Source organism: Pavona decussata, unplaced genomic scaffold, assembly GCF_977016875.1.
Source record: "Pavona decussata unplaced genomic scaffold, jaPavDecu1.1 SCAFFOLD_127, whole genome shotgun sequence".
Classification (NCBI taxonomy): domain Eukaryota; kingdom Metazoa; phylum Cnidaria; class Anthozoa; order Scleractinia; family Agariciidae; genus Pavona; species Pavona decussata.
Genome location: NW_028145541.1, coordinates 277,858 through 293,736, shown reverse-complemented (window position 1 = coordinate 293,736; position 15,879 = coordinate 277,858). Strand labels below are relative to the sequence as shown.

At 41.5% G+C, this 15,879-nt stretch overlaps 3 protein-coding genes across 4 annotated transcripts in view; 1 reads left to right on the top strand and 2 right to left on the bottom strand.

Annotated features, from left to right (window-relative positions):
- The window catches only part of LOC146469038 (protein unc-80 homolog), a 54,704-nt gene extending 42,176 nt beyond the window's left edge, over positions 1 to 12,528 (top strand). For both annotated transcript variants that reach the window (XM_085123640.1, XM_085123639.1), the window contains 10 exons: positions 5,667 to 5,878; positions 6,117 to 6,196; positions 6,739 to 6,862; positions 7,433 to 7,472; positions 7,826 to 7,881; positions 8,439 to 8,721; positions 9,214 to 9,435; positions 10,020 to 10,115; positions 10,335 to 10,423; positions 10,590 to 12,528. In XM_085123640.1, coding sequence (XP_084979766.1) covers positions 5,667 to 5,878; positions 6,117 to 6,196; positions 6,739 to 6,862; positions 7,433 to 7,472; positions 7,826 to 7,881; positions 8,439 to 8,721; positions 9,214 to 9,435; positions 10,020 to 10,115; positions 10,335 to 10,423; positions 10,590 to 11,798 — 2,411 coding nt within the window. In that variant the 3' untranslated portion in view covers positions 11,799 to 12,528. The remainder of the gene's footprint in view (positions 1 to 5,666; positions 5,879 to 6,116; positions 6,197 to 6,738; positions 6,863 to 7,432; positions 7,473 to 7,825; positions 7,882 to 8,438; positions 8,722 to 9,213; positions 9,436 to 10,019; positions 10,116 to 10,334; positions 10,424 to 10,589) is intronic.
- Positions 1 to 15,879, bottom strand: part of LOC146469034 (propionyl-CoA carboxylase beta chain, mitochondrial-like) — a 90,438-nt gene that overhangs the window by 48,388 nt on the left and 26,171 nt on the right. The window lies entirely within an intron of this gene.
- LOC146469037 (uncharacterized) lies at positions 12,668 to 15,187 on the bottom strand. The gene has a single exon (XM_085123647.1). The coding sequence runs from the start codon at positions 14,322 to 14,324 to the stop codon at positions 12,966 to 12,968; it is 1,359 nt and encodes a 452-aa protein (XP_084979773.1). The 5' UTR covers positions 14,325 to 15,187; the 3' UTR covers positions 12,668 to 12,965.

Here is a 15,879-nt window from a genome sequence, read left to right as displayed (position 1 = left end):
AGCTACTGAGCAATATTCTCCTTTGGTGTTGTTTGTTATGTCGTACGTCTTTCAGACCATTTAGTCAGAGGCTTAAATCCTGGTGTCTTGCGATATAAAATTTCAGTTTCCGACAAAGGAGTAACGAGATAAACGTTCTTGCTTTGTCGTTTCTTTTCTTTCTTTTTTTTTTTTTTACCACATGAATTCTAATGACTCAATTAGACGGACGTGTAGACAAGTCTTTATAGCTGTAAGAGATGTACTACAAGGTTCGGTAAAATATACGTTTTTGGAACTGAAACAATTTTTTCAGGGCAGCTTCTCTTCTTCGTCTCTCGGATTTCACGACTTCCCTGCTCTTTTATCTTGTAGCAAGTCTAGCTGTTACTGGGATCCCCGAAGGGATGTGGAAAAAACTTTTGGGGTACGGTACGGTGGGAACAGTGATAGCGGGTTATCAAGCTACGATCCAAAGGTACTAAATATCAGGGGATAATTATGCCAAAAGATAATGGGTTACGGGATGTCCGGATTCCCCTCCCCACTCCACCCTTCACCACCCCTTCATCCCTCTCGGAGGGCTTGTTGCTTATGAAGATTTTGGAAACGCGGAAAAAGTATGCGGGGGAAAAAGGTGTTTAACGTCCAGTCATCATGCTCCCCCCCCCCCCTCCCCCCCGCGCGCGCGCTCGCCGATTATATTTCGCTTGCACAATCCTACTGCCTAGAGCAGAACGTAAAGAAGTCGTGAAGTTGCGCAGCAGAGCGTTAAATAGAATAATCTTTATCCTTTTTGGCAAATTTCTAATTAAACTCAGAGGTGTATGTTAAAAGCTTTGTTTAAGCATTTAAACCGTATTTGTAAATGTTGTTCCTTTTGCTTATATTGTTGTTCCAGGCCAATATATACGTCGTCGACTTCGGTTTCAATTTACTCACTTTTACAATGAAACTAATAGTCTTTCATTTGCATCGCTCGCTGGTTTGAATTCAATATTGTTCTCGTTTGTTTCTGTTAATCCTTCAGCGAAAACTCGCTTAAAAACCATTAAGAGCTAAGTCTCGATTTAATTGGTTAACACTTAAACCACCGTAAAGCACAGTGCATCTCGATTCATTATGGCTATTTTTTTCTTTGCTATTCACAGAGTTTGAGGGATTTCAGGGTTTCATTATCCATGCACATTTAATACTCGGTGGTAGAGAATTTGCCCTCCAATCCCAAGGTCAAATTTTGAGTCTTGTATTTTGCATAAAAGATTTTTATTGATGACATTTTACGACATGAATGAAATCCATTGAATAGTGGTATCCTCTGGGCCGCTTGTAAAGCTGTAATTATGCCACAAACTTGAATCGTTCCTTACTTTTGAAATCTAAACAGGGAAACCTAACGGTTTCTTTCGGTGGATATCTGTTCGAAAGGCCTTAACCGCCTCAAACATTCGGATTTAGTCGAAAAGAAAGTCTAAAGTTTTCTTTAGCAAAATGGTAGCTTAACATTTCGTAACACTGGAAAAATGATTCCTTTCATTTTCGAAGGGGCAAATATGTCATTAAAAATACGAGAAAAGGTCAGCTAACGTTTTCGTACAACCAAGAACAGCTGGTAATTCGGGGAATGAAATTTCGTTTCCTAAAACTTTCTGTAACTTAAGTTTTCAGCAAAAGCAGCCGAGCTTATCAGTCACTGTTAGCTTACACAAAAATATCTTAAAAAGGACAGAAAACGACCTGGGAACATAGAAGACAACATTTTAAGTATCCTGCTTAAGTATTCTCGTCCTAAGTGTGGCCATTGAGTTTATGCTCTTTCCTGTGGTAGTATTAATTGCAGTATGCTATGGAAGGCGATTCCGCTAACTTGAGCCTGTGATCGTTCAAATTAAAGCACCCAACACTTCTTTGTTACAATTCTGTTTATCACGCCCTAAAACTACCTCTTGCTAAAGTTTAGTCTTATGAGTAATCGCTTCTTGTGATATCAGTTTCCTCTGATATTTGTACACAAAGTTAACATGTTTGAAATTTTTCAAACTTGTTTCCGAAAAAAAAAAATTTTTCGTCGCCTCTCCTCCTTATCTCAAACGGTAATAGTGTCGGATTTTTCAGCGTCTGGCACGGAATCTATACCTAAGACTTTAATCCCAGGCAATCGTAGATAATAGTTATAGTTATAAAAAATTGTTTGACACGCACTATTACTGAATATTGTCTGTATCGTTGTTTGAAGTATATTTGGGTCTGGAGATTAATTCTGGAATGAATAGAATTCCAGAGTGTGATATTCAAATGAAAGCTACTGAGCAGTACTTTTCTGTGGTGTTGTTTAATATGCTTTACAAAGTGACTCTAACTTATGAGTCTGTTGATAATATTCCTACAGTGTAACCATACAAGTGAAAGCTACTGAGCAGTACTTTTCTGTGGGGTTGTTTAATATGCTTTACAAAGTTATTCTAACTTATGAGTCTGTTGATAATATTCCTTAAATGTAACAATTCAGTGAAAGCTACTGAACAGTACTTTTCTATGGGGCTGTTTGTTATGCCTTGCTCGAATTATCGACCAGCAAAAACATAAGACATTAGTGAAACCTTGTTCTTTAGGGTTGCGATCCAGCGATCTTAAGGCCGCGCGGTCTTCTCGCTATGCCGTAAAAGGGCCATGTGCTATAACGGTGTGAAATTGATGTCCCCGGTGCGGTTACTATGGACCGGTTGGCGGGTTCCCTTCATTAGGCATCATCTAGACACATCCAACACGTGTGCTTTGTGTCTGCTCGTATTACTACCTTCATGTTGTTTCGTCCAAAACATATTCAGTTTCATCACTTATAAACTCACAGTTTTGCGTCCGGAGGAGGAAGACACCCAAGGTCGTTCCCACGGTCCCTCCTTTTCACGTGGAGAGATCCTGGGAACGAGGTTTGGAGGACACCAAGAACTGAATTGGGTTGTACGGCATGGTACAGAGTTCCAACACCTAGCCCCATTTTATTCCATTTCATTTTGTTTTGTTTCTTTTGCGATAAAACTGACCAACAACGTTTCGACATCAACAGTGGCATGTGCATGTGCCATTGTTCTACAATGGAACACTGAAGACGTCGAAACATTCTTCGTTAATTTTAACTCCTATTTTTATGCTGAAATATTTAACTTCATTTTATATAACAGCTATTTGATTCCTTACTCTTTTCACCTCGTACTCTTAAGATATTTTTCCTTTGTTCTGCCCAACACGACCAAGGACTGCTTCCTATTTCAGATCAAAGTGTTTCTCAGCATTATACCTTTTTCTTTTTGCGTCTGCACATAAGATTTGGAGAAGGGAAGATTTTGTTTTTGGTGTTCACTCCCCCCCCCCCCCCCCACGGGTAGTCTGTACACTCCACCTTCTTATTCCTCACCTCCTCCTCAAAGAATTTCCATTATATCTCCAATTGAAAGACGAAAAATGTTATACACTAGCGCGTCTGTGTTTTGAAAGCGTGTTTATCAAATAGTTGCATTCCTTTCCTTGTAGATTTGCTTAATCGCCGGATCAAGGAAAGGCTTAAGATAATAGGATTTATGGTTTTCTAAATGTGATTATCTTATCTTAACCTGAAAATAGACAATTTAGTCAGGCCAAATTGTTAAATTCCACATCCAGAAGAATTTTGAGCGATACTTTCCTGTGGTTATGTTTATTATGCTCTGCAACGTGGTTGTAACGTTTGAAACTGTAAATGAAATGCTTAAGTGTGTTGATTTCAAGGGAAGCTATGAATCAGTACGTTCCTGTGGTTCTGTTTGTTAGGCTGTTCAAGGTGGTTGTAACTTTTGAGTCTGCGGGTGAAGTCCTACAGTGTGACCATTCAAATGTAAGCTACTGAGCAGTACTTTCCCGTTGGGCTGTTTATTATGCTGAACAAGGTGGTTATAACTTTTGAGTCTGTGGGTGAAACCATTCAAATGAAAGCTACCTAGCAGTACTTTCCTGTGGTGCTGTTTATTATGCTGTACAAGGTGGTTCTAACTTTTGAGTCTGTGGATAAAATCCTAAAGTGTAACCAGTCAAATGAGAGCTGTTGAGCAAAACCTGTTGATTACGCCAGACGTAGTTCTAATCTTTGAGTCCTTAGATGAAATTGTACCATGTGCATGTCCATTCATATGAAAGCTACTGAGTGGTACTTTATTGCTGTGCTGTTGACTATTTAGTCTCTTCAAGTTAGCGTTCTGCTTTCACACTCTTACGGGTTGAAAGGTCAAAACAACGCTAGTCACGTCTCGGTGCTGTTAATTATCGTTTAAGAATCACAGCTTAAAATGCCGGGCTTACGTCCAAATCGTATTATCCCATCCATCTACTATTTGCATACAAAACTTTTGAAAAGAACAACAACAACAACAACAACTACTAACAATAGACCGGTATTGGACTGGAACTAGCTTGCACACGAGGCTGAAAAAAAAAAAAAAAAAGAAAAGCGGGGGATCTTTTCACATGCAAACATTTTTAACATACTCCCCCGCAAGATCCTCCATTGCAAGGTCGATCCAGTTTAACACCGAAAATACGAATATGCTCTATTGCCTACTTACAACTGTTATCACTATACCTACTAGTCCAAATGTTCTCCATTAAGGACGGTGCCTACTATTGTTACTGCGCATACGTTCTGCGCATCTCGAGATACTCGGGTTTCCTATGGGTGGTGCCTACTAATACAGGAATATTTTTGCGCGGTTTAAAACTATACGAAAAAAGCAGAACTTACCAAATGCATTTGGTATCTCATAGGAAAATTGGGGGTAACCATGCATTTTTCAGAGATAATTAAGCTTCGATTTAGGAAAAAATCCCATACATTAGTTTATATTTTGGCGGTTTTTAGAGATATTGTTGCTCAGTTATCTCTGCAATATGCATGGTTACCCCTAATTTTCTTTTAGGATTCCAATAGCCCTTGCTAAGAACTGCTTTTCCTGCATAGTCATAAACCGGACAAAATTACTTCGGTATTAGTAGGCACCGTCCTTAAATCCGTCCTTTGTTAGTTGCCGTTGGTCCAATCTTCCATTTGTAATTGTTAAATTGATTCCGTTGAAGGACGAAGACATAACTAGGCAACAAGCTCCCCTTTTGCTTTTCGTGCGAGGGTCTTCTAACAGCTGCGGTGTCGCTAGTTTAGATTCAGTCTAAGCCGTGTCGATATTTTGCGCGGAACTCGTACAAGGGGAATTTCAATCTTCTTGTAGGCTATTACAGATCACACCACAATGTCCACGAAAATAGTTTCCCCCAAATAAACTTTTCAGCAAGTGATAAATCTTAAGGGAAACATTATGTGGCGTATATAGCTTCCTTTTCCAATATTTTCATTGCGTTTTTTACTCGAAAAGTATCCAGAAATGGCATTAACTTTTGGGTTGGTGTGAAGTGAAAAATTCCGTATTCGTCTGTACTTGCGTCTTTGTAAAAAAATACAAACGTATGTTGCACGTTTGAATTAGTTTGAATTATTTCTACCATAAGGTAAGCATTAGCAACGGCTGAGATTTCATGTGTGGATTCAAATCGGTGAGACGTAAAACTGCTGCCCATATTTTCACCGGAACTGCGCATGCGTCTGCACGTTTGACTGCTTTCAAATACGAGTGTTTTTTAATCTTGCCTTCGCGCATGTTTTTCAGGGAAAGGACGTCCATTTCTAGAGAGACTGCGGGCTCAGGAAGAGAAGGATGAAGTGATGCAGGCGTTGGATGAATTCCGAAAGCCGAGAGACGCACTCTTGATACTGGTGTCAGACTACATCAGGATCTGTGCACCGCGACTCGAGGAACTGGGGGAGGTTTTACCGCCGAGGCACACTGTTCCTGAGCTATTGGACAGTATCAGTGTTAATGTAAGCCGCTTACTCTACAAACGATACAATAGTTTTTAATTGCGAGTAAAGCTCTGTTAAGCCTCCCACCCCCTTCAGAAGTTTGGTTTTGTAATACGCCACTCCCCGCCCCCCTCTCTCGCTCTTCGTTGTCGGTTATGACGTCCTTTCCTTATGCGCGCTAGAGAACGCTAAGTGCAATTTCAATTGTGTGAAGCTAAATGTGTTATTTTAAACATTGTTATCTGTTTGTTCCCAGACCCTCGCCCAGATTGTTTACTCTCTGTTGAAACTGGCTGTGTATGATCACGTGACCTTAGCCTGTCTCGGAGTTAAAAGGTAAAGGAAACTTTAATGTGAACACAATTTTCTTTTTGCGGTTGTAAATTGCCCAATGTCATCTTAGTCTAAAACTTGTAAAATAATGTTTCTGTTTTTGGAATCTTTTATCGGGCGGGTGCGGTAAAGCAGTATGCCTACCTAAAGAGTTTTACTAGTCAGAATGACTCATAAGTTGAATATAATTAAAGACATTGACTTTAGCAACCTATTTTTTAGAATTTTAAGCGTTTAGAAACCTTTTTTGACGTTTTGAACTTATTATCGTTAAAACACCTTTGTAACTTTTTACTTAGTCTTACCTAATATCCTCTTGTATTTACTCGTTACTTAATATTTAGTAATTATTCATACACGACACCTCAAGCTATCAAGCTATAAATTGAATCGTGTTTAAATAAAGGTTTTGTATTGTAATAGTTGTTCGGTTGAGCAGAAGTTCACGCTGTTGGACTTAAACTCAAAATTTATAACTACCTCGCTAGCACAGCAAACAGCACCACAGGAACATGAAAATAACAACAAACGCTGCCTTATTTTAGATATATGACAGACGCGCTACCTCTTCTGAAAGGATCCCCAGAAGCCTTGGAAACCTCCATGCTGCTCATCCTCAAAAGAGTAAACAAGATGTTCGAAAAACTGGTTAATAAACCTGATTTGATGGTAAGAATAGCCTGCGAACCTGGGTGGATTTGTTGCGTGATAAGCCTGCAAGCAAGCTCTCCAATCGGGTTCTCACGCGAGAGCAAAATAGGATTCTCTGTCTCGCGTGAGACCCTAGTTGGAAAGTTTACTTGCAGGCTATTGTGCGCAGGATTTGTTGCAAGACCTGGCCCTTGTTTTCTTGCTGGAGAAAATATAAATGTTATTCACCGGCCCAGGTCGGTCCGTGTTGGAAAAAAACTGTGCCCCGGCCTCAGTCTTGAGTACAGGTTTTCCCAATACGGACCTCCCGGCCGCTGTCTAACAAATATATTATACTGTACAAACATACAGACCTACACAGTTACTTTCAAATATATTGTACTCCTAAACTTGCAGATGGAAATTAAGATCATCAGCCCAAAGCTAACTAAGGTAACCAAAACAAAGGCGGAAAATGAACGAATGAATGAGAAAATCAACAAACAAAACGTGAATAAAATACAGTGGAATGCGGTGCCTTGTAGCCCCTGCACAACGAGACTAAGTTGGCTAATTGTTTTGTTGTCATTCTGCCTTTTTTTTCCGCAGAGATGCATCGATTGGAAATCTCTTGAAGTTTATCTGAAAGGTACTGTCAAGGAGTCATTTTATGCCGATATTTCTTTTATATATTTATGTATATTTTTGTTATCGTCAAAGGCAAGTAGCGGCATTGTGAGCCATCAAGATGACCGAAAAGAACAGTTTAAACTGGTGGAGTAAACCCTCAAAAATATAGCTTTTAATCATGTTTCTCCGATTGCACCCAGCCTCCCACGCAGCCGTGTTTTGGGGAGTCGTATTACCCTAACTCTCCCCTCCCCTTGGAGAGTCGTATTTCCCTCCCCTCCCCTCCTCTCCCCTAAAACGACTGCGTGAGACGCTAGTTGACACTCGACAACGAACGGTTCTCAAAGATGATTTCTTCTTATTTCTTTTCAGGTCTTTATTTGACTCTTTGCAAAAGGTCATCCATTGCGCACCCGCCTTATATGAAGGTAAAAGGCCGCGTACTTCCAACAGTGTGACACTTTACGTTATCATATCAAAATGTACAGTATGTACTTTAATAGGTACTGACAATTTCGTACAAAAGTTACAGTGAATAATACTTGTACGATCGTTTATCACTGGTAGCGCGCCAGTTCCCCTGGGTGGAGATCAGGGAGGCAATGTAGGGTAAAGTGTTTTGGAAGAGGGAACAGCACAACGGCTGAGAACAACCCTTACGCGCATCTGTCGAACGTATAAAGAACCTTTCGATCCCGCGAAGCTCTGTGGCGTGCAAAAGTTTCATCATTGAGAATTGAATTACTTTTGATTTTAAAAGCTAAATTATAAAATTCTGATGCGTTAATGACATAAACTGGACTAGCAACTGAGTCGAAAATTACGCAGCTATTCTAAGACCCAAATGTTTTAGGGAGTTCTCAGAAACGCATGTCTTGCTGGAACTTCCGAACTTCGGATCCAACCTAGAAACTCTACCACACTTAACATTCAACTTCCCCTGTACTTTGGACCTTGTTAACTCATGTCACGTGCTCTTTTCCAGAACCTGGTCAACATCTGTATCAGTCTTGTTATTCAGGAGCGCGCAGCCGCAGCAGTCTCCGTCGCCGCCAACCTACCTTTCGCGCCAATTTTATCCCCGCCCCAGTTCTTCGCTGACACTGTGATCAAGCTTACCGCGCGATTGATGCACGTGTTGAAGGAACAGTGTTCATTGAAAGAACTTTGCGGAGACACAATCAACTTGGGCAGCCCTGCGAGGACGGAGAAGATTTTCATCCGCTTGATTTTACCGACGTGTATCAGGCTCGGATCCGGGAGGACGGGTGAGTTTGAATTTGAAAGAGAGCGTTATTGACCTAGTTTTTGATTTGCTTTGTTTTGATGTTTTGCATTTTAAGAAACGAAATTGGCTACTTTCCCGGAATTTGTATTTCGGGTGCTGGGGTTAATTCTACAATCGTGGACAAAATCAGTTGAGAAAAGTGCGAATTTTGCGCATATATTTTTATCTCCCTCAAGGAAAACACCGTCTGGAGAGAAGCAAGCCTTCACTCCTCCCTCATTGCAACAAAAGCGCCTATACTACCCTCCCGCCCCCCCCCCCCCCCCTTACTCGATGATCCTTTGAAAGCTTGACGATAACCCAGCCTTTTTTTCAGCGACGAACCAACATTCATACGGGGGGGGGGGGAGGAGGGGGGCTGTGTTGTTGGTTTATCATTGTATTGGTCGAATTTGTAGATCGACTAAAAGTTTCTTAACAGTATTTTCCACGATTGTAGATCTGCTTCAGTGACAATTTGTTTTCGTTGCAGATGCACCTAAAGCCTCGTTAGATGATGTGTCCTACGCTTTGAGCTGCTTCTTAATAACTGTGACCACAAAGAACCCGGAAACCCCCAGCCCAGCTCCCATGCGGCTGTCTTTTGTAGAGGACAGCCTGGAGCTACCTCGGTCGCTGACCTTTGCGGCGCCGCACGAGGGCAAAACTTCATTCGAAGAGATCCCAGAGAGTTTGTATTGTGCCGCGTATCTTGGTAAGAAAATATACAAAATCAGTTGTTCCGTAATCAAAGGTCGCGTGAAATAGGGTACAAGGGACCCTCAGATCAGAGAACAAGTACGAGATTGAGTACGAGTACGACTTTCAAATTTCAAATCATTCACATCCCCAGAACTCTCGCTTCTTCCTGGCTTTCACCAGCAGATAAAAAGACCCTAGAAACAAGATTGGTGTGTCAAGCGGTTATCTGAACCACTCAAACTAGATTTGAAAAGTCGTACTCGTACTTAATCTCGTACTCGTAGTCAAATCGGAAGGTCCTTAATATTTAGCATAGGATAGGATTTATATTTTGGATACCATTAGCATACTATTAACGCCGCGATAAATTCGCGAGTAGATTTTGTCGACGTGAAGTGAAAGTCGAGCAGATTTGATCAAAAAGTCGTGGGTTCCAATGCCACAGCGGTTTTTTATTATTGTTTGGTATAGATTTTGGTGACCCATCTTCTTACTAAAACAAGACGTCCAGAGGAGTATCACAGTATACATTGCTCAGTTTCAAACACTCTCAACAAGGTCATTGTAATTTCATCTATTAACTTCTTCTTTTCGCAGGGCTAAAAGTTTTGATGGTTTGTTTTGAGGACCGCCTAGCTACTGAGTGGTATAGGATTTACCAGGCCTTAGAGACTGTTGTAGACAGCCATATATGTAAGGACCCTTTACTTAATATTACTTTCTGTGTACTGTTTTGTCATCCTCTATTGTATTAGTTAACGGTAGTCTTACTCTGATGCGAATAGGCCCTGGTACGATACCGATTTTATGCGCTCTGTTCATTTGTGATACCTGTTCCTTTATCCAGTCAGGTTAAAATTATTAACAATGATGTCTGCTAAGACTTTCCCGTAATATTTTTTTTCTCTTCAGGTAATCTTGGTTTCTGGGACTTCATGAACTTCTGTGTGTCTCATCGAACGCCACTTTTCCTGTTGATTATACCGCTCATTAGAACAAAGGTAACCTTTTATATTTTTGTTTGTTTACTCATTTATTTATAGCCAGGCTTTCTTTGTATTCATTCATCTGTCCATTCATTCGTTTATTTGGACGAATCATTTTCCGTTTGTCTGGAGTTCAATATTGTAGGACTCATGTTGTACATTTTTGTGTGCCCTATTGCAGGTAATTCATCTTCGTCACACCAGTGCCGTTGAGCGTGCTCTGAAGCAGAGGGTGCTGGCCAAGATATCGCGGCCGCCCCAAGTGGTAAACTGCCGTAATGTGTTCACCACTCGCTTTCTGGAAGAGTTATCCGCCATAAAACAAAAGCGACCTGCAGCGGGATTGGAAGAAGTGGGAGAAGAAGTGGCAAGAGGGGAAGAAGGGGAAGAGGAGACGGGTGAGAAGAAACGCTTGGTGCTGCAGCCTCCTCCTTTGGGACGAGAACGGTCCTCCAGTGCTCCACAAGAACCGGCTACAAAGACAGAAGAGGGGAAGCTGACGCCTATAATGGCGCGGTCGGCCAGCGTCAAGGCTAAAAAATCTGTCTCTTTCTCACCGGCGCCGAGTTTCGATGAAGATCAAGGATCGCTGAATTCATCTCTGAATGATGTTGGAAAAGACAAGCGCAAAAAACGGCTTCTGCGAAAACAGCAAACGGTTGAAGAACAGGAGGATCAGAATGACAAACCTCTACTAGAGATGGATTCCTCAGGCGGAGGGCCTTTCGGGCACCAGCGGGGTGCCGCTCTGAGGCCGGGCAAGAAGATGACCAGGCGCTTTGAGAAATTCCGAGCTGCTGCTGCAACTGTAATTGCAGAAAGGAGAGCGTCAGGTGCCATTTCAAGGAAAGCATCGGTTGAGGCGCAAAGCAAGGAAGAAAACAAGCCCATTCCCATTGTTAAGAGTGAGGGAGAGAGGTTCGAGATGGAAGTATTCGTCGCAGATGATTTCAAACCTGAAACTACTTGCGGTCGGAAAGAGTTACAAACATCGTTGACGCCACCGATAGCAAAACCAGAATCCGTGATGATTTCACTTTCACCCTACAGTTCTCCGTTGAGAGGCTCTCCGGTTGAAGACACAGACGACCGATATCCGGATATCTTGGAAGCCATAACACCCCTCCCTCCTGTCCCTCCTGTTAAATTTAGCCCCCAACTGGACGAGAAGCACGATTCTAATTCTGTGAACGCTAGTAATGGATCAGTTGCGCCCGAGTTCAACTGGACGGCAGATTACGATGTAGAGAGTGCGCAGCGGCTCAGCCGGACGCGGTGGTGGCACAAAGTTTACTCCAATGTTGAAATCGATTCTAGTGAGGAGGACTCTCAGCGAGTGCAGATTACTACATTTGATGAGTCCGAGGCACAACGGGAGACTAATGTGTGATCAGAAGGTGCCTTGAAAACACGTGTTGTCAACAACGATTTGTCCTAGAAACAGCATCGCAACAACAGTCGAGAAATTGCATTTTAACAGAAATACAGCGTTAGAGCTTTCCAAGCAACAGAAATGACTTGCAGGTTTCAATGTGGGGTATTATAAATAAGTTGATATACAATATACAGTTATTATAGATGTTAATAATGATTATCCTTCTGTCTTGATCAGCAAAAGCGTTTGGTTGTCCAACAAACTATTAACAGTTAACCAAGGTCTCTGTTTATCTTGTTGAAAAGTTCTTCCAATGGTGTTACAGTAAGAGGAGGTGAAAATTCAAAAACGATAATGTAGGGCAAAAGAAATTCACGGGAACCGACATCGTTGAGCTGTAACGAAAACGGATACTTATTAGGCTGGGTTAGCTTAACCCTACGGGCTCAGAATTGTATTTTTATTTGCTGCCACGGATAGCACACGTGACATTAGGGTGGATGAGCGCTGATTAGGATGAGGTACAATGTAGTACATTCAGAACAACTGGCCAAGCAAGATTAACCGGTTTCTGTGGGCAGGCTTTTTGTTACTTAGTGTTATCCACCTCATATGAATTAATTTATATCGCTTTTTCACTGGAGATCTATTGTAAATAGGCCTTAGGATGACGTACCATCAGGCACACTGTATAGAGAAGAAACGAATGTAAAAACATGTTATGGAATAAAGCAGGTGCATAGTATTTATTTTCCATGTTCATTATACGGTGTTTAACCCAAAAGCCCTAACAGTGATCAGCATCAGATTTCCCCTTGTAATATCAGTGCTTATTCAATCCCTGAGGTCATGGGAATTAAGGATATAATCACCCAAGGTAAATGTTCTTGATATTTTAATAACTTCTTCGGAGTACTTCTATAAGAAAAGTATGGCAACAGGATAGGAGAATTTGTTCTTTGATATTAGGGCTTGCTGCCAAATAGCTGAATCGCATCACCCCTCCCACATACCCTGCATTCAGCCCCCCATTTTCTTTATATTCCAAAAAATCATTTTTGAAAAGCTGAAATGTCTGTTGCGTGGTATGCCCGTCAACCTTGCGAAAGCATATTTGGACTGCGTACAATCTTATGAGACAGTACAATAAAAAGTGCTTAAAATAGAGAACAACAAAGCAAGTTACTGTTGGATTCCTCTCCCTGTGGCCTGATACCGTTCGCGGGTCCAGAGGACAAACTCTTGAAATGCAATGACACCGTTACGGTTAGTGTCCATCTTATCAAACAGTTCCCTTAACTTGAAATCATGGATTGGCGCGTTTAACTTCTTCATTCCCCCAACGAAGTCCTCTTTACTAAGCTTATGTCCATCGTGGTCTTTCGATAGAATCTTGAACAATTCAATGAAACGCAGCCCGCGTGTACGCACGAAGGCCAGGTAAACATCAGTAATATCCGGGTTCTTTGTCTGATCCGACTTGCGCTCCCCTATGATGCTTATATCCCATGAACATGTAAAGGATGGTCTTCCCTCGAGGACAAGCCCGAGCTCACGAGCACAATCCTTGTCAAAAACAATATCGTCCATTTGTAACTCTCTCAAAGCGCTTGATGGATTCTTCTGAATTGCACGAAGCAGAACACAGGCACCATAACTTTGGAATGGGTTGCGTCCAGTTTTCAAAACCTCCAAGCTTTTGTTGGTCTTCAAGAACTTGGCAATGGAAAAAACGCCTTTGTTGGTGATGCAGTTGCTTCCTATGTCCAGAACTTTAAGCGTCTGGTTGCACGACAACGCTTCTTGAATGGCTGCAATGCCATTGTCAAGCAGACCATTCCAAGCGATGTTCATCTCTCTAAGGCGGGTATTCGTTTTTAGACCCTCAGCCAAGGCACGAGCCCCCTTAACGCGAATGCTGTTCCAGCTAACGTCCAAGAAGTCCAACACGATATTCCACTTGATAGCCGCCCCAAGGACAACGGCTCCCTTGTCACCGATGTCGTTGTATGACAGGTTCAAGTGTGTCAAAGGTGCATCTAACCTTAACGAATTGCAAAACGCAGAAACGGTTTTTCCTTGCAAGCTGCACTTACTAAGGTTAAGTTCTTTTAGGGTGTTGTTCTGCATGAGCATATCCCCAAGCTCATCGAGGGCATTTTTGCCAACTTGGTTTCCCGACAGATCCACGTTGACGACGAAACGATTCCTCTTCAACATCTTTGCAAGGGATATCATTCCCATGTCTGTAATGCCGTTGTCTTGTAGTTGTAAATTGGTGACATTTGTGCAACCTTCCAGAGCCATGCACACGGCTCGTGCGCCAAAATCACCAAGACCGTAATGGTTAAGATCGACGTTTTCAGTGAAGCATTGCTTCAGAAACTTTGATGAAGGAACAATGTCACTGCTCTTGCACGCGTCGAGGTAAATTTCCGGGGTTGATCTTTTCCGATTCTCAACTTGTTCCTCCCGGTCTTCGAATTCTCTGTCCGTGCTTTCTTCTTCCAAGTCGGTGTCGAAGAATTCGTCTTCCTCCATTCTCGCCTGCCGGATTTGGTTTGGACTTTTAAATGTCCACTCCACACTTTTCGTTGAGGATGTGCCAATCCCAAGCTAACTATGAGGCTTAACGTTAACTAAGGGTGCAAGGCAAGACTGATTAATCAAAGTCAAATCTCTAGATTCTCTTGACCAACAGCCTGGAGTAGACGCTCCGTCGCACCTTCGGACTTGGTAGAATTCAATAGGTAACGGAAAATGCTCTTTGCTTGCCACGCGTCAAGTTCGATCTTTGCTTGATCCTTCCCTTAAAGTGCTGGCTCAACTTATCCTTCTCTACAATACTAATATAGTTTTTCGTCAGATCTATAGTCAACCAAACAAGAATGGACATCCACTTCTTCAATGCCAATCTTGTTGTTGTGCTGTTAATTCTATGCTTGTTATGCTATCGATTCTATTCTTTTGCGAATTCGTTACCTCAATAAACGAGATCAAAACAGTTTGCGAGAAATTGTTAACCGCGTAGCAGGAACTAACAGAAAATTTTGATTATGTTTGTGAGAAAGCTGTGTCTTTTCTCTAATCCTAGTCGAGGACTCCAGGGTGGAAGAATCAGCTCTGCGAAATGGTGTAAAACTATCGAGACCAGTTATCTAGCCGTTTGTGGTCAAGGTTTCAAATAATGTTTATTTTTCATTTCACATTCTGAGAATGAATCATGTAAGTGTCACTGCTGTGCTACTTCTACCTGACAATACAGACTTAGGAAAACAATGACTGAAGAATAGAGTAAGGAATGTCAACTGACAAGAACGAAGGCTGACCTGTAGTTCTTAGCGTATCAGGCAGCTCATTATCAGAATAATTTACGACAAACCTGTAGAATTAAGTGCCTAGATATTTTTTGATAGCAATATACACGATACAGCCAGGCATATTGATGTTCGTTACTAACTGGCTAAAGCAATTAAAGATTGTCAGTCTAAATCAAAAGCCCACGTAATTTTAGGGAATTAAAAATTAATGCTTGTATTCAGAAGCGGCAGACTCGTCCATTCACGTTTCAGGAAATGTCAATTAATACGATTTGTTTTGCTTTGACTCCAATGGACATTTTATTTACTTGAAACTCCAGGTAAGTTGTTTACATTCTAATTACCCTATACAACGCCTTTAAAAAAAAATGCGGTGTACATTGGGCAATTAATAATTTAATTTTCTGTGTTCTTCGAGGTGACTAATAAGAAGTATGAAACTTTGTAAGAAAGCCATTAATATAACAAAGTTATGTTCAACACAGGACCCTGTACTTTCCCAGAAGACCTTCGCCTTTCAAAAGTTCTATTTTTAATGGATCCTGATATCTTGCAGCTGCTCTATTTTTTTGGGTTGGGAACATTGTTCTGTTGTTCGTTCTTTTGTTCTCTCGACCAACCAGGCAAGACGTTGGAAACGGTGCAGGTGGTCCCCACTTTCCAGAAATCTCATTGGTTCCCGGCACATGGTATATGATGCATTATTAAAAATGGATCATTGTATAATGCAAATCCAGGGATTTGATTGGCTTAGCGGCCATGGTATGTGAACCATT